This window comes from Pieris rapae, chromosome 2 (assembly GCF_905147795.1).
Source record: "Pieris rapae chromosome 2, ilPieRapa1.1, whole genome shotgun sequence".
NCBI lineage: Eukaryota > Metazoa > Arthropoda > Insecta > Lepidoptera > Pieridae > Pieris > Pieris rapae.
In genome coordinates this window covers 1,731,512-1,758,659 of record NC_059510.1, presented here as the reverse complement: position 1 = coordinate 1,758,659, position 27,148 = coordinate 1,731,512, and the positions used below count along the sequence as shown (strand labels likewise).

General features: G+C 32.4%; 2 protein-coding genes across 2 annotated transcripts; one reads left to right on the top strand and one right to left on the bottom strand.

The window, feature by feature from the left end:
* Positions 1–39: 39 nt before the first annotated feature.
* Positions 40–23,035, top strand: LOC110999470 (bifunctional purine biosynthesis protein ATIC). The gene is made up of 11 exons (XM_022268529.2): positions 40–180; positions 1,167–1,270; positions 3,306–3,522; positions 4,312–4,587; positions 7,164–7,276; positions 8,344–8,567; positions 9,207–9,455; positions 9,776–9,997; positions 20,086–20,263; positions 21,065–21,228; positions 22,472–23,035. The coding sequence occupies exons 2-11, from the start codon at positions 1,249–1,251 to the stop codon at positions 22,589–22,591; spliced, it is 1,785 nt and encodes a 594-aa protein (XP_022124221.2). The 5' UTR covers positions 40–180; positions 1,167–1,248; the 3' UTR covers positions 22,592–23,035.
* LOC110999472 lies at positions 11,143–14,296 on the bottom strand. Its single transcript, XM_022268532.2, has 3 exons — positions 14,161–14,296; positions 13,305–13,381; positions 11,143–12,677 (listed from the first exon to the last, which is right to left on the bottom strand). The coding sequence occupies exons 2-3, from the start codon at positions 13,362–13,364 to the stop codon at positions 12,258–12,260; spliced, it is 480 nt and encodes a 159-aa protein (XP_022124224.2). The 5' UTR covers positions 13,365–13,381; positions 14,161–14,296; the 3' UTR covers positions 11,143–12,257.
* Positions 23,036–27,148: the final 4,113 nt, after the last annotated feature.

The window sequence follows — 27,148 nt, the reverse complement described above, 5'->3', positions numbered from 1 at the left end:
AAGATAACTAAATCTTTTTTGATCTGTGGTTGGATAAAGTGGCGCGTTTACAAAAGTATTTTTTGAACTGTGCGACTTGCGAGCCAGGAGCCTTCGGAATTCGGAATTCGGATTGCGAAGTGCGAAGTGTATGTTATGAGAACCGCATGCGGATTATATATTACAACCTAAACAATTTACGTGAGTTTCTAATTTTAAAGTCAGATACTATACTATAGTACGTCCAATCTAGAATCGATAAATTAAGTTAGATTAACTCTCTTTACCTAATCCTAATAGAAGTATATTTGCTTTTATTTAATATTAATTTGTACTTAAATTTTATAATAAATATTTTATTCACTATGAGAGAAATCCGTAAATGGAGATTCCATTTACGGATTTCAATGGACTGTTAAATTCAACCAAAGTAAGAAGTTAATCTACATATTTTATCAAGACTGCTTTCACTTTAAGCTTAATAAGAAATTAAGCTTGTTTCTAACCAGAGAAATTCTAACAAGATTCTTCATTCCAGTTGTATTAAGTGTTATTTTAACCCTTGACAGTATTTCTGCTGCTTATAAAAAACTGACCAACAGAACATATTGCTTTTAGTTTTATAAGTACCATTTTATATATTTTATCTAGAAGTAAGAAAAAATATTCTACCTATCAATTAAATAGCTTGCTTATAGGATAAATAATATTTGATATAATCATGTATAAGTTCTCTACAGCATGTTTTGCATTATATGTATAGGTTAAATCATATTTAAAATTATGTTATTGTTGTTTTTCTTATTGAAATAATGTCTGATTACATCAGTGTTTTCATCATATTATTATGTCAGGGTTGCCACAAGCAGTTATGTATACAAGTAAAAATTAAATATGTAAATGCCATTAATTAACTTTAGGTATATATAGAAGTCCAAATGGAATAATAGTTATGGTTGATTATACAAGTTAAATTTTACAATTTAATAAATGTCCACATTAATGTCCAATCAAGATTCTAATTTTTTTTAATACTTACTCAAACTTGTGAAGGAAAACAAACCTTTAAAGGAATCTTTAGAAATTCTGATATTTTACCTTTACTGAATTTATTTGTATGTTTTGCCATATACTAAGTAAGAAATGTATGCAACCAACCCTATTAAGTCTCTCAATTTTGTTATCAGGACCCCTGTGAAAGGTCAAGTGGTATTGAACCCAGCTGTTTTATTACTAGATCAGTTTCATATTATTCATTGAACTATCAACATGGCTTCCAATGGAACATTAGGTAAGTTAATAATTTTGTTAATATTTTCCACCTTCCCACTGAGGTGAGGATGTGGATAAATATTTTAAGAATTTTTTTTTGAAAAGCAATTAAGTTTTTCCTTTAAAATATTAGGTATTTTTTTTAGTTTGTCCAACATTTAAAATTTAATTTGTCTTTTTCTCCTAGTCTATTAATGTACTTATGTTTTCTTTTTCATATATATATTGTTTATTAATGTAATCTGTTTTTGCTTTTTGTATTGTCTACTTGTTTTTTATAATATAGATAGCTGTAAAGTTACTCATAAATAATATTAAATATTATATGTATATACAAATAATATGAACTGAAGCGGCAGTTTGTTTGGTTGAACAACCTTATCAAGTTTTTTTGTGTTAGTCAATTTATGGAGAGAGGGTTTTCAGGCTATATACAATTGTAACTGAGACACAGCCTCTTTTCTATATATCATATACACATCTATCATGCAATTAACTTTAAATTGTTTTATCTTACATGCATACGCAGGTTTGGTAAGTTATAAAATTATGTAGATGACATATACATCATTAATAAAAAGTTTGTAAAGTATCTATGCAAGTGCAAAAACAACATTTATTGACCTAATTCACAAAGTATAAAGGCAATAAGATGATTTTTAGCACCTACCAATTAGGTTTTAAAGTGAATATAACAAATATAAAATGTAGTAACTATTGGTGGCATAGTTCTGAACACTTTGATCATGTTTTTTTAATTTTTATCACGTCAGATCTCAAGTTTATTTAAATTTTAATTACCCAGTTTTAAGTTGTGTAACTTACTATAAACGCGGTTTAATGTCTCTCAATTAATACTTGCAATTGCAACTAGTATATTATGTTATTGTCACTAAAAATGTTTTGAAATGTAATGAGAATATAATTTGCATTTGTTATATAATGATTTCATTTTGAAAAATGACTAAATTAATTTCAACAATTTTAAACAGTTAAAAACAGCATGACAAATATATCATGTAGTCATATATTCCGTAAATATATAATTATCACTCAACCGTGAAAAATCACTTATACGGTTTATTAAGTCGCGTAACTAATGTATTGAAAGTAGGTCATATTTTCTTGAATAACTAGTTCGTCTTGTTGTATCATATTGTAACTACGTTCTATATTTTCTAGACCATACGAAAAGGCGACCCAGTTTCGTGGGCTTATATTATGTATATGTGGCAGCCAACTAGCTTAATTTGCCATTCAATTAACAGCCTAGCCTTTTAACTAAACGACCGTTTAACTAGCGGCCTGAAAGATATTCCCGTAGCCGTAGCAATTGTTACAACATTTAATAAACTGGCTGGCTAATGCCTATTCCATTCATACGATAATCATTATTTGTCAAAAATAAAAAAGATTAAACATATGGTTTCATTTACACTACATATTATACATAAGAAATATTGATTTTAAAATGAAATTGCTTCAGTCAAATTTACATTATGGTCACTATACTCTAGTTGTTTTTCATGAAACATTGGACAAAACCATCAAAATTGTCGTTTGCCGACGCCATATAGACGGTTTGAAGAGTATAGTTTCGAGTTTGAAAATGGCAGAGAGTCGAATTAAAGTGAAATTAACAGTCAAACAGGCTATATAGTTGAGTAATGAGTAACTCAAAGAACTATTATGTTTGATTTCGTCGTTGTAAATATGAAATGCAGAAATATGATTCCAATTTATATTACTGGTTATTCTACGTGTGGGTTAAACGTGGAACCTAACTTTTGCAAGACCTTCAGAGGATAATTCAAGTTAAATTAATACTATCGTATTTGGTTCCAATTAAGTCCGTAGTACTAAACTCAATATTGAGATATTCGCTTTTGGAAGTTAAGTGGTAGGCTTACTTTCATGGCGTATCCAGGGATTGTAATTATTTATTCATGTCATTAAATTGAATAATGATTTTTGTTTACTAAATATTTATGTTCCAAGTAATTTTAAATAAATTTTATTTATTATTAAACTAATAGTACGATTTCAAATTTCAGCTCTCTTGAGTGTCTCCGATAAGACCGGGCTACTTCCACTTGCGAAGTATCTCTCAGAGATTGGACTTACGCTAGTTGGAAGTGGAGGTACTGCATCAGCTCTTCGAAATGCTGGTCTTAAGGTTTTGGATGTGTCAGATATTACCGGTGCACCTGAGATGCTGGGTGGAAGAGTCAAGTCTCTCCACCCAGCCGTCCATGCTGGTATTTTGTCCAGGTATTGTATAACATATTATGTATGTACATAACATAGAAATGCTTTATTTATTTAGGACAAATACCTTAGGGGGTCATATCTTGAGTACGATTATTTGACGTGATTATGATTAAAAAGAGTGGCGGTGAGTTTCTTGCCGATTCTTTGACTTGACTTGCGAACATGTAGTAAATGTAAATTTAGAATCAATTTAACATCTTTTCTGTTTATGTTCAGTTTATCAGTTTAAATACGATAATGGCAGTTTTGACAGCTGCCAAGTAGGCATTATATTCAATTTCTTTAGTTAACTACACGTATGCTACTCGAAAGGATGTATGCTTATTAGGTTAGTTACAATTGAGCACATAGTTGCATTTATTATACTATATTACGATTCGTATTTACGTATGACAATACAAAAAAAATATAAGAAATAAATCAGTGGCGCTACGACCTTTTTAGAAATAGGCTTTAGATTACTGTATTTGTTTCATTATTATATGTCAATCTCCTGATAAACGCCGTTAATTTTTTGGGTCTAAGTTAGGCCGGATTCCTCACGATGTTTGTCGTCAGCGTTCGAGCGATTGTTAAATGCGCTATAAGAAAGTCCATTGGTACACAGGCGGGGAACGAACCTTTTGCTAGACGAATTTCTATGGAAATCACGTGACCAAGTATAGGCAATCTCATACACCAAACTTTTATATGCTATAAATTTTTAATTTTGAGTCTTCGCATCAAGACTTAACCCTCTTCTTTGCTTTTTCTTCAAATGAATATACACAAGAATCACTCTCCTTTCAGGTTAACAGACTCAGACCAAGCCGATCTGAAACGTCAAAAGTATGATATGATAAGCATTGTTGTATGCAATCTGTACCCATTCGTTGAGACGGTCTCAAAACCGAACGTAACTATTGCTGACGCTGTGGAAAATATCGACATCGGCGGTGTCACGTTATTGAGAGCGGCAGCTAAAAATCACGACAGAGTCACTGTTATTTGTGACCCCACAGACTATGACAAGGTTATCAATGAGTTGAAGAACAGCAAGGATCGCCAGACGTCGCTGGATACTAGGTAACTAAACAATTTTTTTTAATTTTTGTTCTGCTTACCGATTAAGTACGTAAGCACTATAGGGGCAGGGGGGGGGGTTCTTTGATTTTCTTATTTGGTGATTTCGTCAACAGTATTTATTTCCTTTTTTCACATTTCACCCACACATTGTCTATTCCTACTAAAAAATAATACGTTTATGTACAATTATTTTTAAAAGCTTTGCTAACTTTATTGACAAGAGTGGGGGGGGAGATTAAATTGCAGTAAATCTGGATACGTACCGAACGGGCCCTTACTTCTTAGTTTTAGTACCCGTAAGGGTAGCTAACCTCACCACATAATAAATTCCTTTAAACCAAAAAGAAGAGAAAATTATGGCAAAAAATACGAAAACAAAAGATATCAAATTAAACACAAAACAAATAAAAAAATATTTATTTATTCGTGCACAAGAATTTGATAATAATATTAACAATGTTGTTGCGAACCACGACACCTCAGAGACTCAGGCCTGCAGGGGATAATACGTTTATGTATTCGTTTGATAACACGACATACTTTGGCGAAGCATTCTATTCATTTATTTAAACCATTCTTAAATTATGAACATATTTTATAGCTCATAAATAATTCTAATTATAGACTCGCTAACAACATTAACCATATTTCTTAAATTATGTACATATTTCTTACAACTGGTAACTAATTATATTTATAGAGTCGCTAACAAACAATCAAGTAACTAAACTAAATTTGGCAACCCTTATTCATACCATAATATACAAATAATATCTATCATAAATTCTCTCTGAAGAAAAATGAAGACGTAAGCCTTCCGGCTCCTTATATAAAACCTATCTTATAAAATATATATGTTCATTTAATAGGTTCTTTTCAATATATTCGTCGTGTGATTTGACAATTCAGTTTATATTAAGGGTCTAAAAATCATACACTTAGCACTGAAAAAAATTTATTTTTGGGTAATTATAATCAATCGAGAAACAACATGTGTACACAATAGGACAATGACGTAAATGGACATTGAAATATTTTTGTTTACGTGACCGAAAGATAAAAATTATCTCATTTGAACTTTTGGCCATCGTAATTGTTGCTAAGTACACTTTAATATAAATTGCGAAGTTTAGTGATATGCCTAATATAAGGGCGTGATTCAGATACGAAACTTAGCCCTAAGGCTCGATACACACTATTCGTTCACGGTTCGATATCACAGTTTTTATTGCGCCTAAGTCTTATCGTACGTGAAAAATGTATGGGGGTCATATTGGTGATGGTTTTTGATAAATCCGAATATTTTGTTACATATTCTCTTCACTGAAACATAATAGAACATTACGATCGAGCGTTACTTATGAGTAGATAACAGTGGCGAAGGGTGAAATTTTGGCAAAGGGAAGCCGGTCCAAAAAAATGTTGAACAGCACTCTATATGAATTAAAGCCATAATAACAAACAAAATCCACAGTATTTAACCAAATCTGCGATTAAATTACCTTACAGAATCAGTCACAGTTTAAATAACACAAATATTAAAATATAACAAACGAAATTATCACGCACCAGTGGTATAGGAACACATGTCACATACTAAAAATAATATATTTTCAACCAAACGAAATGGAACGCGAAAATATGCCAAAATAAAAAGAATATGACTTGCGAAGGATTTCATTATAACGCTAATTCTTTTTAATTTTGTCGTGTTTTCTTTCTCCCGTGCCGTGGTTCAATAACAATAATTTCTTTGTCTCTTTCTAATAGAGGAGAGGAGAGAACTGCAAGCCGGTCGCGATCAGCCTTATCTTTCTTTAAATTTTACGTACAGTTAGCGAGCATTAGAAAGAGATGGTTTGACACGCTCTGTCTCTTTTCGCCTCATAGTAAAACGTTGGCCGAGATAAGCTGTAATTCGTCGAGTTACCTTTAATGTAATTTAGGTACGAAAAATTGACGCGCTGATTAATTTACGACTATAAAATGAAATGTGATACTTAGGGTATTGCTAAGAATTACTATTGCTATTGTAAATCGCGCAGGCATTTAATTAATAATACTTTGTTAATGAAATAGAATGTAAATACTTTTGTATGAATATGGAACTGATTTTTGAAAGGTAACCCGGTGGGAATCGGCTTGTATGGACTCTTCGCCACTGGTAGATAATTAAAGTTTAACCTAATTTACTATAAACAGTATTTTACATAAAGTGTCCAATAACATCATATAGTAGGAATAAGTTTAAGGCAGAATCTGGTCAATATTCTTGAAGCCTTGTCCAAAGAAATATAAACGATTTTAAAACAAATGGTGACTTCTAGTATAACACTCGTAACAGAACAAATCTAAGCATACAACCAACCAGGCTTCGGATGATAAATCACTCCTTATATGAAATTGTATACAAATATAAATTAATATATTTATGGTAAAAGATTTTTACCAAAAATCGAGAAGTAGTACAAGTTTGTTTAATTCTTGACTTGGAATCGAACCCAGCGATGCAGGGTGACTCTTCTTTTTGTGGTTCTTTCTTTTTCTGTTTGTGGTAATATAATTCATAATTTCAGGCAAAGATTGGCATTGAAGGCTTTTACGCACACGTCACAATATGATACAGCTATTTCCGATTACTTCCGAAAGCAGTATTCCGCTGGAGAATCTCAGTTAACACTAAGATATGGTGAGTAAATACCTTTTTTATGAAAGTGGGCAAACGGGTAGGAGGCTGACAGACACTCAATGACACAGGACTCGCGTTTAAAATTTCTAATTAGAATTAGGGTCTGTTTCACAATGTATGGATAAGTTCCAAATAAGCTATTTATTACTTATTGGTAGGATAAACAGGATTTTTGCGTTTCACGACTGTCAGATAGCGCTATTTGTCATGAAATGCAAAGAATCTTATTCGGAACTTTTATCTTTCGAATAATTTATGTAAGGCATAGCTATTTGGCACTTTATCCATACATTGTGAAACAGGCCCTAAGTATAATCGATTAGGTAAGCTTTATTTGCCATAGTCAAATTGAGGATTACACCGCGAATTTGCTTACTTATATACTTTCTTATACTCAATTGTTACATAAATAGTAAGTATATAATTTGTTTAAATTTGTCTTTTTTATAATTTAAATGGCCATTATGGAATCAGCTGACAATAAAGTATTGCCGAAAACGTTAAAGCAACGAAACCAATATTCAAAAGACCGGTAACGCACTTGCGATGAGCAATAACAGTGTCCACGGTATCGACTGACATCAGATAAACCACCTACGCTCATAAAAAAACCGTGAAGCAAACCCAATTCTATTTAATGACGTGGAATAAGTGATACCTGTATCTTATATTCCAAAATAAACATTTTTTTTAATTAATTTTATTTTAAATCATACCTAAACATCTCTGAACCTGCTTTTTTTTTGTTAGAAAAAATCAAAAGTCAAAAATCATTTATTCTCATAGATAACACAACACTTATGAACATAAAAAAAGAAATATATATTAAATGCTTCTAATTTTACATTTACTGCCCGTTCTCAATTAAAACGGAAGAGAAGAACTGGCAATAAACTCTCCCTCCGCCACTCTTTTTAAGCCAAGTTTATTTTTGTTTTACACAATGTTTGTAACTACAACCAATTACACCATGTTCCACATGACATCTTAAGTAATGGACTGTCAAACATCCTCTATCAGCAGGAGGCATAGTGAAATAGTATTAAGATGTCACTATTAATTTTTAGGTATGAACCCCCATCAGAAACCCGCTCAGGTGTTTACAACCCGTGATAAACTACCTCTAACAACATTAAACGGTGCGCCCGGGTTCATTAACCTTTGTGACGCACTGAACGCGTGGCAATTGGTCAGCGAGCTGAAGGAAGCCTTGGGGTTGCCAGCCGCGACTAGCTTCAAGCATGTGTCGCCCGCTGGGGCTGCTGTAGGGTTCCCACTTACGGAGGAAGAGGTGAGAAATTCATTAATTTTTCTTTTGCTTTCTGGCAACCCTAGCATAGACAATAAATACAATGGGTTTAACATTTTTTTATGTATATGTCGCAGCTAGGTAGCGTTCAAATAATACGTAACGCAATTTAGGGTGGAGGGGGGGATTATATTTTTGAAGTTAGAGCCCTCTTTAATACATATGGAATACAGAATACTATTACCTGACTATGACTGGCTAGGGCGGCACAAACTTATTCCGTCTGTATACGCCGACGTCAACGTAAAGAAAAACGTTACGGTGCGTTACAGAGGGAAGGAGTTTGTACGTTACGTTACGTGATATTTGAACGCTCCCTAAGCTTAATAAGCCGTTCAATCAACAGCCTAGTCTCTTTACGAAACAGCGCCGTTTAACTAGCGGCCTGAATGATTCAGCCATTTGATGAAACAGCTAGGGAAATGACTTAAATCGATGATGTTATATCTTTGCCTATCTTGTTCATTTCACATAACTCCTACTCCAAACTGTCAATAAAAAAATTAAAAAAGAAACAAATTACATGTTTTCCAAAGTTCGATATAAAATAGTATGAAAGAGTGTTACACTAAAAGTACTACACACACAAGTTTTCCTAAGTTCTCCAAATCTTTATTCCAGGCATCAGTGTGTATGGTGCGTGATTTGCTTCCAAAACTAACGCCACTAGCGTGCGCGTACGCACGAGCGCGTGGTGCCGATCGAATGTCCTCATTCGGCGATTTCATAGCGATATCAGATGTATGTGACGAAATCACCGCGAAAATTATATCACGGGAAGTGTCAGATGGTATCGTAGCTCCGGGATACACCCCCGAGGCTCTAGCCATACTAAGCAAGAAGAAAGGTGGAAACTACTGTGTTTTACAGGTTTGTTTTATACATACTCCAAATTAAGCCACATTTATCTGTCACGTTAACACACAAAAGAAAGTTAAATTAATTAATAACCTCCTCTTTTCTAAGTCAGTTAGTAACATAGTCCTTTGGATCTGTGACACAAAATGTAAAAAGTACAAACATTAAAAAATAATTATTAATTTTAATTTAACTCTATATATATATATTTATATACATACGATTTTAATAATTAAATAGAAGGCAACGGAAACTTATCGCTAGGTCCCATTAAGTATCCTGTTGGGGTCTTATATTAATAAGCTTGCTTAAACTAAAATGGGATTTTGCAGATGGACCCCAGCTTCACTCCAGATCTAATGGAACAGAAGACGATCTTTGGCCTCACTCTGGAACAGAGGAGGAATGATGCTAAGATCACGGCTGATTTGTTCAAGAACATTGTGACCAAGAGTGCGAAGTTACCGGAAAATGCTTTGAGGGATCTTGTCGTCGCTACCATCGCTCTCAAATATACTCAAAGTAATTCGGTCTGTTACGCCAGGGACGGACAGGTTAGTGCCAAATTTTCTGGTTAATTTTTGATATATTTAAATAAGTTTATTTCCGTGCAGAAACTGTATCTGCAAATAACTTGGTTGTACACGTAATACTAATAATTTTAGTGTTGTGTGAATTTGTATGTAATTATACAAAAAAACTACTTTCGAAGGAATCGTATTTTTTTTTATTTTGTACGGATTTTCGAAGGTAATCTCATCATCCTCGGATCCTTATCATCAAAACCAAGAGTCGTCAAAATCGGTTCATAAACGACGAAATTATCTGCACAAAGAAATATATGATCGAATTGAGAAACTTAATCTATTTTTGATAAATAAGATATACAGTGCCATGTTCTTGGCCGGAGGCTGCAATTACTACTACTACTAATACAAGTCAAGTACTTAACTGACAGTTTTTTTTAAACTGAAGAAATTGATAGGGATTCTTAAGTAGGCAGTTTTCCTTTAGCTACAAGATAGTTAAACAAGTTAGTTAAAAAAAAATCCGAAATCCCTATTCAATAAAAATTATAATAACAAATACTGTGTGCATTTCTTATTAAAATGTTACATTCTAAAACCGCTGTGGCTTCTATGTTGTGTGTAACTATAGCAGTCTTATTATGAAACGCGACAAATGCATATAAAAGTAGTTTTTGAAGTGAAACTTCTTTCGCTCCATCTGTATGTATATATATGTGTGTGTGTGTGTGTGTACAATATATAATATATAATTTTCTACAAATATTTAAATTTATTTCATGTTTTCATTGGTTAATTAATATCATAGGCACACTCGTTTTTTTGTTTAGAGTTTATGGTGGTTAGTGTTAGGCAATCTAATATCTACTTGGGTAGACTTATTTATTAGCGGTAGCAAATACCGCAACGTTCTCTCGCCATATACGGTGTTTGCTCTCGATGTACAGAGCCGAACTTGTGTTTCACAAAAATTGACAATTTTCATCCAAATCAATTTTTTTAGTACAGAGGGCGCTTTGTACTAAAAATACACGATTAATTGATAAGCTCCTTCAGATTTAATGAAATTAGTTGAAAATCTGACAGCGCCCCTAGTTAGTGGTTAGTCGCAAGTCGTTTATGTTTGAATCGCAATACTCGGTAGAGGTCCTTAAACAGTGGTAGCGGAAATAAAAGATGGAGTTACTTATATAACATTTATAACCGAATCACAGCACATACACAATAAATATAACATTAATTTTATTAATATAACGAATAAATTTGAGACAAAACAAAAATCACAAGAGTTTTCGTAATTGATTCACAATTTATTTACGATTATTTATATTTTACCAAATTAATTAGAATTTATAGAGAAAGTTGTTTTAAAAAGTAGTAGAAAGAGTACCTGAATTTATTGATTTTTTACAAGTAGGTCTTTTTATTTCATTAACTGTATTTGCATTTGTATAGAATCGGTTTATATCAAAAAATAGCGTTTACATCTAACTTATAATACCTTAACCTAAAACCTCACTATCGTCAGTATTTTCAGTCTTATCTCTCTTAGATAAAATATCACAAAGTTACAACATATCACTAAATTCCGCTCACTATGAACGGTTACTTAATATAACTTACTCTTATTTGTGATTGAAAAAACTCGTTTTAAAATGTACGGCGAAGAACTGTGAGGTAGCTAACACTTGCACAAATGTTAAATATGATTCGAATTTTTTGTTAATGATATGTTACCAATCTAAATCAAGCCTATCTTAGACACATGGCCCCAAGTCTGTAAACATGCAGTAACACCGAAGTCACCGCCTCAATATCGTTGTGCTAACTTGAGGAGGAAGTAATGAAAAACAAAAGACGACACGATAGCTAGTTTCGTTTGAATGTGATTGGTCCTTCGGAAATTCGGATCTTGTCGCAAAACTAGCTAATCGACCATGGTTCGTTTTAAATTCCCACTCTTTGATATGTGCATTAACAGCTTTTGTCTAGTTTCTAAATAAAGCCCAAAAAACGGCTAAAATTAGTGATTACATTTTAGTAGTTATTTTTAAATTATTTCTTATCGGAGTCAGTCAGAGAATCAAAATTTACGATCATTAAAAAAAAATAGAAAAATAAATTATATCAAAACTGAAACCTTTTTAACACTGAACTCTGTTTCTAAAACGAAACTTAGGGGGAAGCGTTCAATTTCTTATTTTCATAAGAAACACGTGTTAAGCATTGGTTTGTCTTTTTAAGACATCTAAGTCTTAGTAATTCCTCTACGTTTATCGTTTTGTCATCAAAATAATATCGGTTCACCTGCATCTATACGAGCGAGGCATGCCTTCATCAAAATATCTTTATCGTTTTCGAAGTCTTCCCTAGCTTTATAGAAATTGTAAAGCAAAATGAACCTTTTCATAGGATCCCCTTCATGTAAGTTTTCTTCATCAATTCTTCGCAGTAATTCCTCCAAATGTCTGTCACTGTATAGATCCATGATGTTTGCGAAAGAATTGTTCGCCTGGGGATATTTTCGGAAGAATTCAGCGATAACATCGGCATGGGCGATATTTTCATTCCCTCTCTGCATTTCATCCATTCTGGCAACATTTTCGTCTGGCTGTACCTCGTCTGGTTCTGGTGAATCAGGTGGAGTATCAGGTCGATGTAGGTGGGCGGTGTGGTTCTCGCTTTCCAATTTCTTGATTCCCAACGCCTGTAAAATATAATGTTAGTTTATTTTTAAATACATATTAATAGATAAATTATAATTTAATTTGAAATCCTCTGTGGTTTGTAGTAATGTTAATGCAATTTGTATGTGGTTAACTTTAAATTGTTTAGTAATTGACTTGATCCATTTATTAGTCGTGGTTTGTTTGATATCTGAGTACAGAGCTGACCTGAAAAGTGTTGCCTGTATCAATCCATACTCTTTGTGGTGACATATTAGAAGTTATACTTCTTTTGACGCGTTAGGTAAAAATTATGAGTGTAAAATTTTACTATGCACACTGTCGCATAAAAAACCGACACCCTGGCGTTAACTATAGTCAACATTTTAGATTTTTTGTGATATTTAAATAAACTTTATTTAACTAGACAATGCGTTATAATAAAACTTTCAATTGATTAAATACCGTTTCTCCATTGTGTCGTTTCTACAAACGTAGAATATTTTTTTGATAACATTTTTATCTTATTACGCCGAAGCATAACTTCCAAGTCTTCTTTGATTGCTTTAAGTACACGAACGTTTTTTTTTGAGCTTTGTATTGTTTGATCATCTTATTGATATAAAAACAATTGAAAAATGTGATTGTAAGATACTGATAAAACTTACCTCCAACGATGGCATTCCAAAACCAAATAGTGAGTCTTCTGTTTCAGGACCAACTGTCATTTTGTCTGATTTGAGATCTGAAATCGAAATGGTACTAAAATAAATATATTGTATTTAAAAACCAATAAATAATTTTTCCTGCCGTAGAAATGTTATCGATGAAACAATATATTATATACACAATTAGCAAAAAAATTTGGTAACTAGAAAAAATATTTTAAAAGAAATTACCTAAACTGTTCTGTCATTACTAACAAACAGCTGTATTTAGTTACAATTTATACATGTAGGTGGCGCTAATGTCAACATTAATTAAGAACTAATTTGACGAACTCAATGATATAACCACTAATTATATTATGACGTAATTATGCTCAACACTGTAATAACTGAGATACGAATTGCTTTCTTTTTGTCTTAAATAATAATAATAATTTATAATAAAACTATATATTAACACGAGCGCTTGCTTCCAAGCAGGAAAGTTATTTTAATTTACAGTAAATTACTTTATACGAATATACCATTATGACCAAGCGCCAAGATGGCGCTGGTCATTTGTTTGCATCGTTCCGTTGTACCGCGCGTCCGTCGAATGCGTCTACAGCGCCATTTTGACAAGTTCACTTTAAAAAGTTTAGCCTAAGCCTAACTCGCCACCCTACGTATTAAGTACAAATATAATATCACACTTGAACATTAAAAGCACGTTATTATTAATTTCAATTCACAAATAGTCAAATTTATAACATTATTTATTAATTCGAGAAAAATATTAGTTACATATTTATATTGTAGGCATTTCGTTGTAGCAAAAACGATAAAATTCCTAGTTTTAAATTATATTAAGTAGTACCTGTTATTTTCCTATAAACTTCCAGTGATAAGGTCCACGTAATAATTTCTTCTGTTCACACGTTATGCCTCCTCGAGAGATAGTTGACAACTAATTTTGTAATATGTATAATGCTTCACTATTTACTGGGAGTAAAGCAAACCAGTTTTGTCTATCTCTTTCACTCGCGTTGATAAGGTACTTGCACTACACTATTGTAATTACATCTCTGTCTCTCTTGCACTTAGATAAGGGTAAGAACATGCGCTATTTTTGGGGTATCTAACAGCTTGTTGAATTGTTTGGGAATTCTTTTTATGTAAGAAATAAACGTAACATGTGTGGAATGTGTCGTATTTGTATAATGATCTTAAAATACATATGGGTGATGTTATAGAATTAATAATCAATAAATAGAACTTTGTTTTGCGTTTTTGGTACATCTGTATTAATGGAATAGTCCCCAACTATTGTAAATTTGTGTTTGTTAGACGAAAACGGCTTTGAAAACAGACGCATAGAACATTACCACGTGGCATTAAAATATACTCGCAGTTTATTTATTGATACTTTTACAGGTTTAATTGAAGCGATATCTCGAAGGAACTCTCTATCATATCATGTTAGTCTGAAAGTACCTCCGAGGTGGGTTTGTTTTGTATATTAAATGTACCTTATTTCTACCGAGGGTTTGGGTCAATGTACGTCCCAATTATTATATAGAAATAGGCTTTAGTCCCTTTTATGTAAAACCTAAACCTTTTAAGGGTTCACGTGGACCCAAAACAAAATTGGTGATTTGGGATCGTGGGTGCGTGGGCATTTTGACCCTTCGCTTTTGTCTCTTTCTGGAATGGTTTGCCGTCTCGCTCACACATTCGAGACGCTATGTGATCCCAAAATTATATTATCTATCGCAGAACTATATGTCAGTAATGTTAATACGTTATATATGCAATAATAAATGTTTGTAATTATAAATATTCGATTATGAGATATTAATTGAATAAGGGTAAAAGGTTTAAAGATATTTTGTATTTCAAAGTTTAAAGTACATGCGATTAGAGTTCTAATGCACCGGTGTAGATATGATTTTTCTTTGGCCATATTTCGTGATAAGTGAATTTCATAAATCAATAGATTTAGCACTTTAACTTAGTTTGAACTTTGTATCACAAGATTTCATTTATCATTTATCGATATGAATATTTACTTACAAATAATTATTCAAGCCCCTCCTATAATGACCTAACGGGGACGCCAGGTAGTTTTATAAAAAAAATGAATGCGTTTCGTTCTGCATTTAGGATTTAAAATACTTAGATTGTGCTTATTCCACGACAATACCTAAAATCAAATAGTTATAGGTAACAAGAAATCCAGTGCATATGTATAAAATATATGTTTATAGCCTCTAAAGAAAAGCCCATTAGTGTCCCAACATTTGAATGCCAAATGTCCCATATTTGGCAATACACAACATCACAAGCATGGTACGTTATAATTAGGTGTCTATAGGTAAAAAGATTTAAAAAGGATATTCTCGTAGACGTATCAATGTACTATTTATAAAGTTATCTTTGTAATAACTAAGTAGAACTCCTCTGAAATCGTTTTTATTATGTAGGTATGTAGATCCAAAAAAAATATACATCTATATGATAAAGGCCCACCCGAGTTAACATTGACGTTAAACTATACACCGAATCTTAAATTTATCAAAATATGGTAAAATGAAGTAATACAAGCGAGGTGAGAGCAAAAGTTGGTGTCAGTCATTGTGTATACACGCCACCACAAAATAAATACAAGTCTAAGACTTAGTATATATTTTACGTATTACAAATAGTTATTAATTAATGTATCCTATTTTAATGACCCTTATTAGTTAATTATTAATAAATTATTATTACCTTTAAAGTGTCTAATCCCATTACATACGATGTAGGTACGGCGACGTTGCCGTACCTACATCGTACATTGTTGCAAACTGCTGAAATGATTTTCTGTCGCACTCACTCATGTATGAGTTTGCCTTATCACACTTCTTAAATATGGACCATTGATAATTCCTAATTAATTAAAGAACATAGAAACATTTTACTTGGAGTAAGAACTTTCTTTTCTGTGTCTATCGAAGGCTTAAAAGTAACATTGCTGGTTAATACATTTATTTCATTAGAAGCTACATTATTGAGACAGGTTATGTTTATTTTAAGAATATTCTAGTCTAGTAGTCTAGCGGTGGAAAGCCATCTTCTATGAAGGAACTGTTATAGTATGTATTCAATTCTAGCTCATTAGAAAATAAGTTCTGGTAAAATCCTGGTAATAAAATCTGTGTTATTAGTTAACATATAATCTACTATAATTTTACATATTTTAAAATAAAATTATAATAAAATTGACCTTGGTATATTTTACCTTAGTTCTAGTCATTAAAATACTCGATTTATACTGAGACAAAAGTAAAGTTTAAATAATGAAATTTTTAGTATTGTATTTTGTGTTACCATGAAAAATATGCTTTCTCTAACGTCATATCTTTTTGTTACACATAACAATAGGACTTATAGAACTAGCTTTATAACAGCTTAGTAAAGCTTAATTGTTTTATTACAATACTGTGGAATATTTTGTTTTGCGCTTAAGCCTTGAGACACGTAGAATTCTCGGGTAGAATATTTTAAAGTTCCAAATTCAAAATTTCACATGAATTAAAGTTTGGATACACATCACCCTCATGTTCATTTTTCTTTTGAAAAAATAAACAGGCATCTACAATAATTTACGTTGTAAATTCGATTTCAGTTTATTTAATTAAATTATTGTTTGCACGTGTAAATATTTCCTTATTAAATAAATAAATAATATCAAATAGACGTTAAAACGCAAATTCCCTCAGGAACATGGTAAGAATTCACCTCTAAACTGTTTTTCAGTAAACAATAAACAGCCGAACTCCTATTTTCTTTGTTAATTCGTATTGGTCTATAGCAGGGGTCTCATTTTGACCATAGTTTTCCTTTCACTCCTCCTACTTTTGGGGAAATACAGGTAGCCCATACAATTATAGGTAAATCGTGATCTTACCTGCTGTATCGACCTATCAGATTTAAACATTTTAATATATAATTTTTCCCCGTACTGAAATAAAAGCTGTGCAAAAAGGCTTACTACTTATAAAGTTAGCGATTATCTAGTTGATAAAAGGGCCTGGGACTTAGTGCTGGGCAGGCTGCTTCTAATTAATTTGCTATATTTGTTTTAAAATAAGTGTTGTTTGATGACTTTTTTAAAAGAGTACCGAGAGTTTCTTACGCCGGCTTTTTCTCTCAGCCTATATCCTATGTCTTCTTTGTCGATGACTAGGGATGCCTACAGATTCAAATTTAATGAATTGGATGGAATTTAATGATGTGGAATAAGTGATCCTGTCTATATTGTTCCATAATAAACATATTTATCTTCATTTTATAATCTAAGTAGAACTATCTTCGGGACATTGGCATTTATTGTGAAATTAGGCACAAAACTATCTTCGGACTTCGGTATCTATATGTCAAAATCGTTGACGTTTTTTGACGCACGGAAGTTTGACTTTGCGTTGAGTCCCTAAAAAATATTTGATTTTATAAATATTATTTTAAACTGATTTCGTTCTGTAATTGGAGAAATAGAAAACCATCTTACCAACAAATTACTTAAAATTTTGATTTTAACAAAATATATACGACGGAATTCTAATAATTATTATGAAACAGAAAAGCTAAATTTGGAGAAAAAAAATCACAATTCAAAAATCGTTTGTATTGATAAAAGAAAAAAATTCTTTAGTGACGATTGTCATCTTAATAAAAGCTTATTTATAAGTAAAGCGTTGGTAAACATATAAATTAACGGGTCACAACAATGGATATTATGCGCTATATGTGAACCATTAATACACATATACCCAAATCAAAATATAGAAGCGTCGCTATGACGGTTTTTTCGCTCTGGGTGGCAAGTACCGCCCACTTTTTATCCCTTTCTAACACACTGTTTGCTTCGCTCTCTCTATCGTACAGTTATTGTAAGGGCTAGTTCTCAATTGCCTTATCGTATACGTTTGTAGCTATGTAAAACCATTTTTGTTGGTTTCAGTTTTATCACCGGAGTTATTATCGGTTACAATAAATAATTGAAATAATTTGACCTGTGTATGATGTATCGTTAGGAATATTTAATATATAACAACTTGTAATTTTTCAAAATATTGTAAACATTTCAGGCAACATTAGTCTTATTTATATGATGATCAAAATAACAACTCGGCTGGATTTTGTACAGTTCATTTTAATTAGAGGAACAACTATATAAAGATACTAACTATGTATATACGATACCGATGACGATACTCCTATAGAAATATCGTCCATATTAATACCGATACCGATACCAACGGATATAGTATATCAAGTTTGCTTAAATTGTATTAGTTTTATAAAATTAAGAATTAGGAGTAATAACTTACTTATTTCTTTATTGTATAAATAATCTTAAATAGTAGAAGTTTGTATGGTGGAAACATAAACTGGACACAGTTTTTCTGTCCACCAGGACGTCGAAAATATTTAGTTAATTATAATTAACTTAATAAAGTGACATAATATACAACAAAACCCCTTTACCCTCAAAAGTTGCACAAACAACGCACTAAAACAATCGAAACACCGCCGCTTCATACATAGCCGATGCAAGAAACCTGTTCTTGACGAGAATTCTCAATCGACTACAGGATGTGTTCTAATATGTCTGTAATAAATAATTAATCAATCATAACGCCAATAATTAAAATAAACATTGATAAGATTTTTGTTTAAAAAACAGAGCATTCTCATGTTTTGTGTAGAAAGTCTATTACGCAAGTCTGTCTATATAAAAAATTGTACATTACTTTTTTATAGCGCAAAATTTGAAAAGTATCGTTATCGTTATATCGAGAATAGAAATATCGCCGATGCCGATATATCGGTATCGGGATCGATATTGGATGCATCCCTAAAATACATAAGATATATTACTTTACCATAAAGTTTGAGTTAAAGTTACAATGCTTTCGATTTTTATATTATTTTATAATTATATCTTGTAATTGTCTATTAACGGTCACCTGACCAGGCTGCGGGAAATCAATATAAACATAATCTAACTAAATCCTAGTCGTGAATTATATCCGGGAAATAGGAATCGATGGTGTTTTTCGATTTAGAAGTCGACTAAAGTCACTGCAGTGTCATTGTTAAAGGTCGGTTCAAAGATAATTTTCTCCAAGAATTACATTCACTTAGTGAGAAATTAGTTATTAGGTTAATAATGCACATCGTTTTAAAAATAAGCTACTATTTATCAATAGGCTACTTATATAAAATAAAAATATTAGAATATGTACAATTTTTTTTACACAAGTACAGGTAGGTCGCATCGATGTTACAATACGCATTGTGTGACTAATGAATAAGTAGTAATAATTTCTAAGAAATTGTAGAAGTAATTTTTTTATGTTTTGTAAGTACATAATTGTGCTATTAATTTATATTGAAGTTTTACGATTTTTATAGACCTATATATATGTGCGTGTATTTAAAAAATGTAAATACATATAACTAATTTATTTTAAACTGATAAATTATATTTTATTAAAGGTTGCTAGATTTCCTCAAATTGTGAGAAATGTATGTGAGCAAACCTATGACAAAAGGTAATCAAAGACCAACTGAAACTATGACTTCCGTATCAAAGCATCCAGTACATGTTTGACGTCAGACCTAGTCAAGTCTTTTTCAACCATTAGTCCTAAATTACTTCCATGTGCTAAATGGAGAGATACTTTTCTCTGACTCTGAATTGACTTCGATTTGAGATTTCTGACTTACAAAGAGCCTCATTAGAGTGTTTTTACAGGTGATAGGTATTGGTGCCGGCCAACAATCACGCATCCACTGCACAAGACTGGCAGGTGGCAAGGCTTCCCTGTGGTGGATGAGGCACCACCCACGTGTTCTCGCCATGAACTTTAAGGCTGGAGTGACGAGGGCGGTTCAGGCGAATGCCATTGACAATTACGTTAGTGGTACAGTTGGTGAGTGAAACTATTATCTATTTAATTTTTCTAAATAATATTCTGTTTTATTCAAAAGCTCATTCTTCTAAGATCGGAAGAAATAAGCTCGCATTCTGACTGCAACCATCGTGGTTTAGTTGGCATAACAGAAATTTGGGTTGTTCGGAGATCCTGTTTTGGATTTCCATCATCAATGAAAACTATAATGTTAGTCTAGAGTGGCCATCGCATTTCCTCAGCAGTGGAACAGCTGTATTCTTGGCTATAATCCTATTAATATATTATGATATATGATATATGTTACTATGGTAACCTTAATATACGCAATAGCGACGTATCGACAAAGGATTTCTATAAACAATTTAAAATTTGTATATATAAAAAAACTCTTTAGAGAAAGCTCGTAGTTATTCTTAGGAGATGACATATCCATCTAATGACATAGTTAAAGTAAGTAAGTACTGCCGTGGTACAACAAAAAGATCTTCCGACTAGAGTCTTTAAAAGTCGACTTGGTAAGTATATTACTTTTAGAAAAAATATATTATTCAATAAAATATTATTTTAGTAAGATCTGAATTTGATATAAATTTAATAATGTATGATATGATATGTGCAATATAAAAGTTGACCAACATATAACTAATAATGTAAAATTCATTACCAAGACAAATTTGCGCGCCATTGTGTGTGGCAGAATGTGAGAACTTACGATTGTATTTTACACATTGTTGGACCATATTCTTGCAATAAATTATTATTATTATTAAAAATAATCCTCAAAATGATCGTTCTAGTACAACTATAAATCTTTTCCAGGATCGGATCTGCCCTTCGACCAATGGAACAGTCTGTTCGAAGGCGCTCCACCCGCCCTGCTAACTGATGCGGAACGCGAAGACTGGGTCAAGAAGATGGACAAAGTTGCCCTCGCATCTGACGCCTTCTTCCCATTTAGAGATAATATTGATAGAGCTGCTCAGGTTAGTTGAACCCTCGTTTCTGCATTTGTCGAAGCCATAAAAAACTGGCTTTAAGTAGGTACATGTCAACTGAAAAAAATAAAAAAATAGTGACTGGAGATAATCCAACTGTCTGCTTGCAATATATTAGATTCGAATCAAATTTTGAGAAATTTGTGAACAAATACAGCTGAAATTTAGCACACGTGTTTTGAAGTCTTAAAAAACAACAGATTTTATCAGTTAACATACAATAATACTTTTATTTTTGAATGAACGTCATCCTTAACCAAGTTAGAATGCTTTTTTTATAAAACTAATAAAATATTTAACGTATTAAAAGAGACAAAACATATAATATTTTTTAACGGATATAAATGTGATTTACATTATATCTGTAGACCAAAGACAAAACAAAATGATCCAAACTTCTAATTGAATTATAACTTCATTTGTGTTTAGCGACATCTCTTCATCAAATTAGGAACTACGATGTAGGATTTTATATTATATTCTCTTTACGAAATGATACGAGCTACTAATACCTACTCGATGTATGTGGTATAAGTTCTCTATTTACTTATACAATAATAATAATGCCGCTATAACCCTACATGAATCTCATACTGCACATGCTTCTTCGATTATTTGTTGCCAATTATGTTTTATCTAACTATTACACCAATTATGAGGATATTGATATTTTCCACATCACCAAAGATGTGTGTTTAATATATTGAGAATTATTTGTTGTTTCACATGTTCAATTTCAGTTTTCTTTACTATATTCATGTTCTTTGGATTTCTGTATTGTCTAAGGGCCTGTTTCACAATGTCCGGATAAGTTCCAAATAAGTTATTTATTACTTATTGGTAGGATAAAATATTTTTGCGTTTCACGACTGTCAGATAGCGCTATACGTAATGAAATGCGAAGTATCTTATTTGGAACTTTTATCTTTCGAATAATTTATGTGTTGCATAGCTAATTGGCACTATCCATACATTGTGAAACAGGCCCTTAGTGTTTTGTTTTATAATATGCATGTTAGCTGTAAGATTAGTTATACATAAATAAAATAATATTTACAAAAAATTCTCCAGACGGATATAAATGCGAATGATATAATGAAATCTGCCGATATATTGTTTACTCTCGACAGTAGATGGCGTTCATTAGGCGCTAATGGTTAATTGCTGCTAAAGTATTTAATAATAAAATTGCTATTGAATTTGAATTAATCGTGAACTATAAATCTTTTAGGTTGGCGTGGAATACATCGGAAGCCCGGCTGGCTCCAACAATGATCAAGAAGTGATAATGGCCTGTGACGAACATAAAATCACTTTAGCGCATACCACGCTTCGACTATTCCACCACTAATTTACGATTCGTTAGATATAAGAATCCAGTATAAATCGATAATTAACTTGTTATATACTTTTGCTTTAACTAAAGGAAAATTTATATTTTTGGTAGTTTTTAGTTCATATTTGAAATTTACTATAGAAATGATTTAAGACAAATGCCTGCCTGCGTATAAATAATTGTATATGTACTAAAGAAATCATTGTAATATTTTGTTATACAGTTCATTACGTTCTATTGTTTTTGATAATATTAGACATATGTTTTTATTGTTTTAATTTAAGTTCTGCAAACAATATCGAAATATAAAATTAAGTTTGATCTAACATTCCGTTTTAGGGTAATATTCAGAAAAGAGCGTAAATAAAAAACGTGTTTAAATATGCATCGCTTCCAGTCTCTTTCTTCTGAATCTTAACCTTCGGGGTATAATTTTAAGTGCAATAAAGTTTAAGCATATAAAGACTTTCAATTTCCCTTGATTTGGTTCCTTTTCTACGAATCTTGTTCGTACACGTTTTTAATCCTTGATGCCAACATCGTCCAATTCATGAAGTGCAACAGGCTAGTGGCTTGATAGAACCCGACAGCTTACTGAACTCACAACCCTGTGGTATATATAGTGTGTATATAATGCTATCAATTGTGTCGAATTCATGGTATACGCACTCGCGAGCCCTCTAGCATTGAGAGTGTCCATGGGCGGCGGTATCACTTAACATCAGGTGAGCCTCCTGCCCGTTTGCCTCCTGTTCTATAAAAAAACTATACCTCAGCTGAAATAAACTTAACTAAAACTGAAGCATCACTCGATTTTGCAACACGAAGTGTACAACTGACTATGCAGCACGATGAAAACTGAGGTGTTTTTCTGTGACGTCATCGTAGTGTATGGGAAGCGTTCAAGTATTACGTCACGCATTTTTTGGAGATTCTGGAGAATTCTTTTGCGAGATACATAAAGGCTTAAATTTCTTGTTTCTTTTCAAATTAATTCTACCAACGGAGTTAAATTATTTTTCCTAACGTATAAATGTATTAATGGACCAGGAAACGATGTGATAACTAACGATGAAGGCCGTCTTTCGTTTAACATTCTCACCATCCATGTTATGGGAACTCGGCCGGATGACCACTCTATTTTAGGGATGTAAGTATTCATTGTCACCGAAAACTGTAAAACCCTTACGTTACACATAATATTATGTAAGTATATTGTTCCTATCATAAGGGAGATTCAATGGCTCGCAGTCTTCATCTGAATTTCATCCTATGAGTCAAACGGTCTTAGAGCTAATAAGGCATCTTGCAGGGGCCTCGCAAAACAAATCGAGCAAAATTTAAAAATATTGATTTTTCTAACTACATATTTTTTTAAATTAAATCTTTTGAATTTGATCCTTAATTACTCATTAAGGTAAATTAAAATATAGTTAGTTAACTAATTCATTCACTTAAATCATAATTGAAAAATTCATTAACATGACAAATATCTAAACCAAACAAACAATGACAAAGGGCCTCGCAAAAAGCTGTCACCCCGAGCTTCGCAATGGGTAATGGCCGCCTCTGCTTCTGCCTTTCTATAAAGTACCAATACCTACTCGGGTTGAAGTGTAAATCTTGGCGCCTTACTACTTTTACGAGCAACGTATAAATAAATTTTGTTCTCTTATCGATAAAAGCTATGGACGATAGGTACCTACCTAGGTACTCGACATAAAAATCCATCACTAAGATGCGCGTTTTTGAAGTGAAACTTCTTTAGGCGCATGTCTTGTGCAGCGTTTTTGTCGAAAAAAAGGAAGAGAACTTTTGAGACCGATTGAGAGAGAGTGAAAAGGGAGATCGAGAAAAAAATACACGCTATTGGTTGATGTATTCGTTTAGTAGTTACAGATTAGAACTAGATGGCAATTTTGTCGCATGACGTCTTGTGTAGTAAACGCAGATATTTTATTTAATTATATTATCATTAACACTTAAACAGTGTGAATATAGATATACAATTATATGGAGTGATCATGTACTGGTACATGATCATTTATTGGGGTTTGGTTTCCGTTGCCTTCTATTTAAAAGTATATAAACGTATTTTGTAGGAGTCCTCGTTTGTTGGCTTGTCAATTTCGGTTTCAAGCAAGCAGTTTAGACAATGTGTGGGGAGAATATGTAAAAAAGTAAATAATACTGTTCATGTAAACTGTAATTACCAAAGAAGAAAATCAAAGACACCCGTATCTCCCCCTATAGCGTAAACACTAAATACTTGAACAGCCTTTAATATAAATTTTGCCTGATAAAATTTGACATCTGCGTAATGAAATTATGAAAGGAAACGATACTGGTTTCCAGCCATACGTATTTTCGGAAATTTAAACTTCGTCCGCCCTTGCTATTGTGGTTTTGCCATGCTAAGTAATAGCTATACATAATTATATTTTGAATGTAGTTATGTTACTACCTATACCTATTTATATCTATAGCCCAGTCGTGTGAATGATAGCCACGTATATACCTACACGGAAACGGGGACTTTTGTGACTCATTCTTTATAGGTTCTTTCCCGATGATCCAATGAGGGTGACCAATTTGGGAAAGTTCCCAATATCATACCATCTCACAATTTATTTTATCGCTTTATGTACTTAGTATATTATATCGTCACTTACTAAACAAACTAATTAAAAGTGATAGCTAGTGATAATAAAGCAATTAGCAACGGTCTGAATCGGACATCATACTCATCTATAAAAAGGGTGATCCGAAAGATATTGGCAACTACAGACCAATAAGCTTACTCCGAGCCTCTACAAACTCTTCTCAGCCATTATAAATAAAAGAATCAGCAGCACATTGGAATTAAAACAACCAATAGAGCAAGCAGGCTTCAGGAAAGGTTTCTCAACTGTGGACCATATACACACACTTGAACAAATCATCGAAAAGTACCAAGAACAACAAAGACCGCTATACATAGCGTTTATTGACTATCAAAAAGCATTCGATACAGTAACACATGTAAGTATATGGGAAAGCCTAAAACAGCAGGGAGTTGAAGACGTATACATACAAGTCACAAAGAGCGTATACAAAAACAACACGGGCAAAATTAAGCTAGAATCTCTAGGACCAAGTTTTACTATAGAAAGAGGCGTACGGCAAGGCGACACCTTATCTCCAATAATATTCATAGCAATTCTGGAGGCTATCTTCAGGAAGATAGATTGGAGTAAGTCAGGCCTATATATAAAAGACAAATACATAAGTCACTTAAGATTCGCAGATGACCTAGTGCTGTTATCAGAATCCAGCACCCAGTTACAACAAATGATGGAAACTTTACATTCGGCTAGTATCAAGGTCGGTCTGAAAATGAATCTCGCTAAGACTATGGCAATGACAAATCGGCGGAGAAGAATATTAACAATAGATAATGTGCCACTCGAATATGAGATTGAGATGATAAGATTCATACATCTATCTAGGTAAGCAAATTAGTTTTGATCCGAAAAATAACGAACTAGAAGTGAAAAGAAGAATACAACAAACTTGGAATAAATATTGGAGTTTAAAGTAAATCTTTAAAAGTGGCCTGCCTATTACCATAAAAACAAAGATTATGAATTCTAACCTTCTTCCAAGTTTGACTTATGGTTGCCAGACCTGGAAATTCACTTCAAAAGTAAAAAATCTTATCACCACCTGTCAAAGAGGACTGGAACGCAGCATGCTTAAACTAAAGAAATCAGACAAAATACGACACACAATAATAAGATCAAAAACCAAAGCAACAGACGCACTGAAATACGCACAAAAACTTAAATGGAGATGGGCTGGCCATGTCGCGAGGCTTAAAGACCGAAGATGGACCACAGAAGTGACCTTTTGGAATGGACCTCAAGGTAAAAGAAATCGAGGAAGACCAGATACTCGTTGGGATGACGAGATCAAAAAAGTAGCCAGCCCAAACTGGAAACAGACTGCACAAGACAGAGACAAATGGGCATCTTTGGAGGAGGCCTTCACCCAATAATGGGGTTCCGACAAATTATATTATTTAAGTATCTAAAATCTAACCAAGCTAGCTAATAATACAATAAAATAATGTAATAGTAAATATTATTATCTAGTAGTAAATATGATATATATAGTAGCAAATATTATATCAGTAGTATATTAATAACAATAAATAAAATAGTTATAGGTAAATAATATAGAAAATAAATAAAAATAAGATGGTATTAATTTAATTAGATAAGTAAGCGTTTGGAGATGGGCCAATGTAAAAAGTTATATTTGTAGGAAATAAAAAGACTTTTTTATTTTATTTATTTATTTATTTTATATTATATCGTCACTTACTAAACAAACTAATTAAAAGTGATAGCTAGTGATAATAAAGCAATTAGCAACTGTAAAAATGTCTTTTCAAATATAAATTTATTAGAATATTCTGATTATGTTAATCAGAATATTATATATATAAAAAATTGAAAATATTTCTATAGCAATTTTTTAAAGTAGTACGGGGTTTGTAGGAAATTTAAAAATATAAAACGTTCACACAGT

Coding starts and splice junctions, on each gene's coding strand:
- LOC110999470 (XM_022268529.2), top strand. CDS start 1,249: ATGGCTTCCAATGGAACATTAG. Junction 4,588..7,163: donor CAGACGTCGCTGGATACTAG/GTAACTAAACAA, acceptor TCATAATTTCAG/GCAAAGATTGGCATTGAAGG. Junction 7,277..8,343: donor TCAGTTAACACTAAGATATG/GTGAGTAAATAC, acceptor ATTAATTTTTAG/GTATGAACCCCCATCAGAAA.
- LOC110999472 (XM_022268532.2), bottom strand. CDS start 13,364: ATGACAGTTGGTCCTGAAACAGAAGACTCACTATTTGGTTTTGGAATG. Junction 12,678..13,304: donor TTGGAATGCCATCGTTGGAG/GTAAGTTTTATC, acceptor TATATTTTACAG/GCGTTGGGAATCAAGAAATT.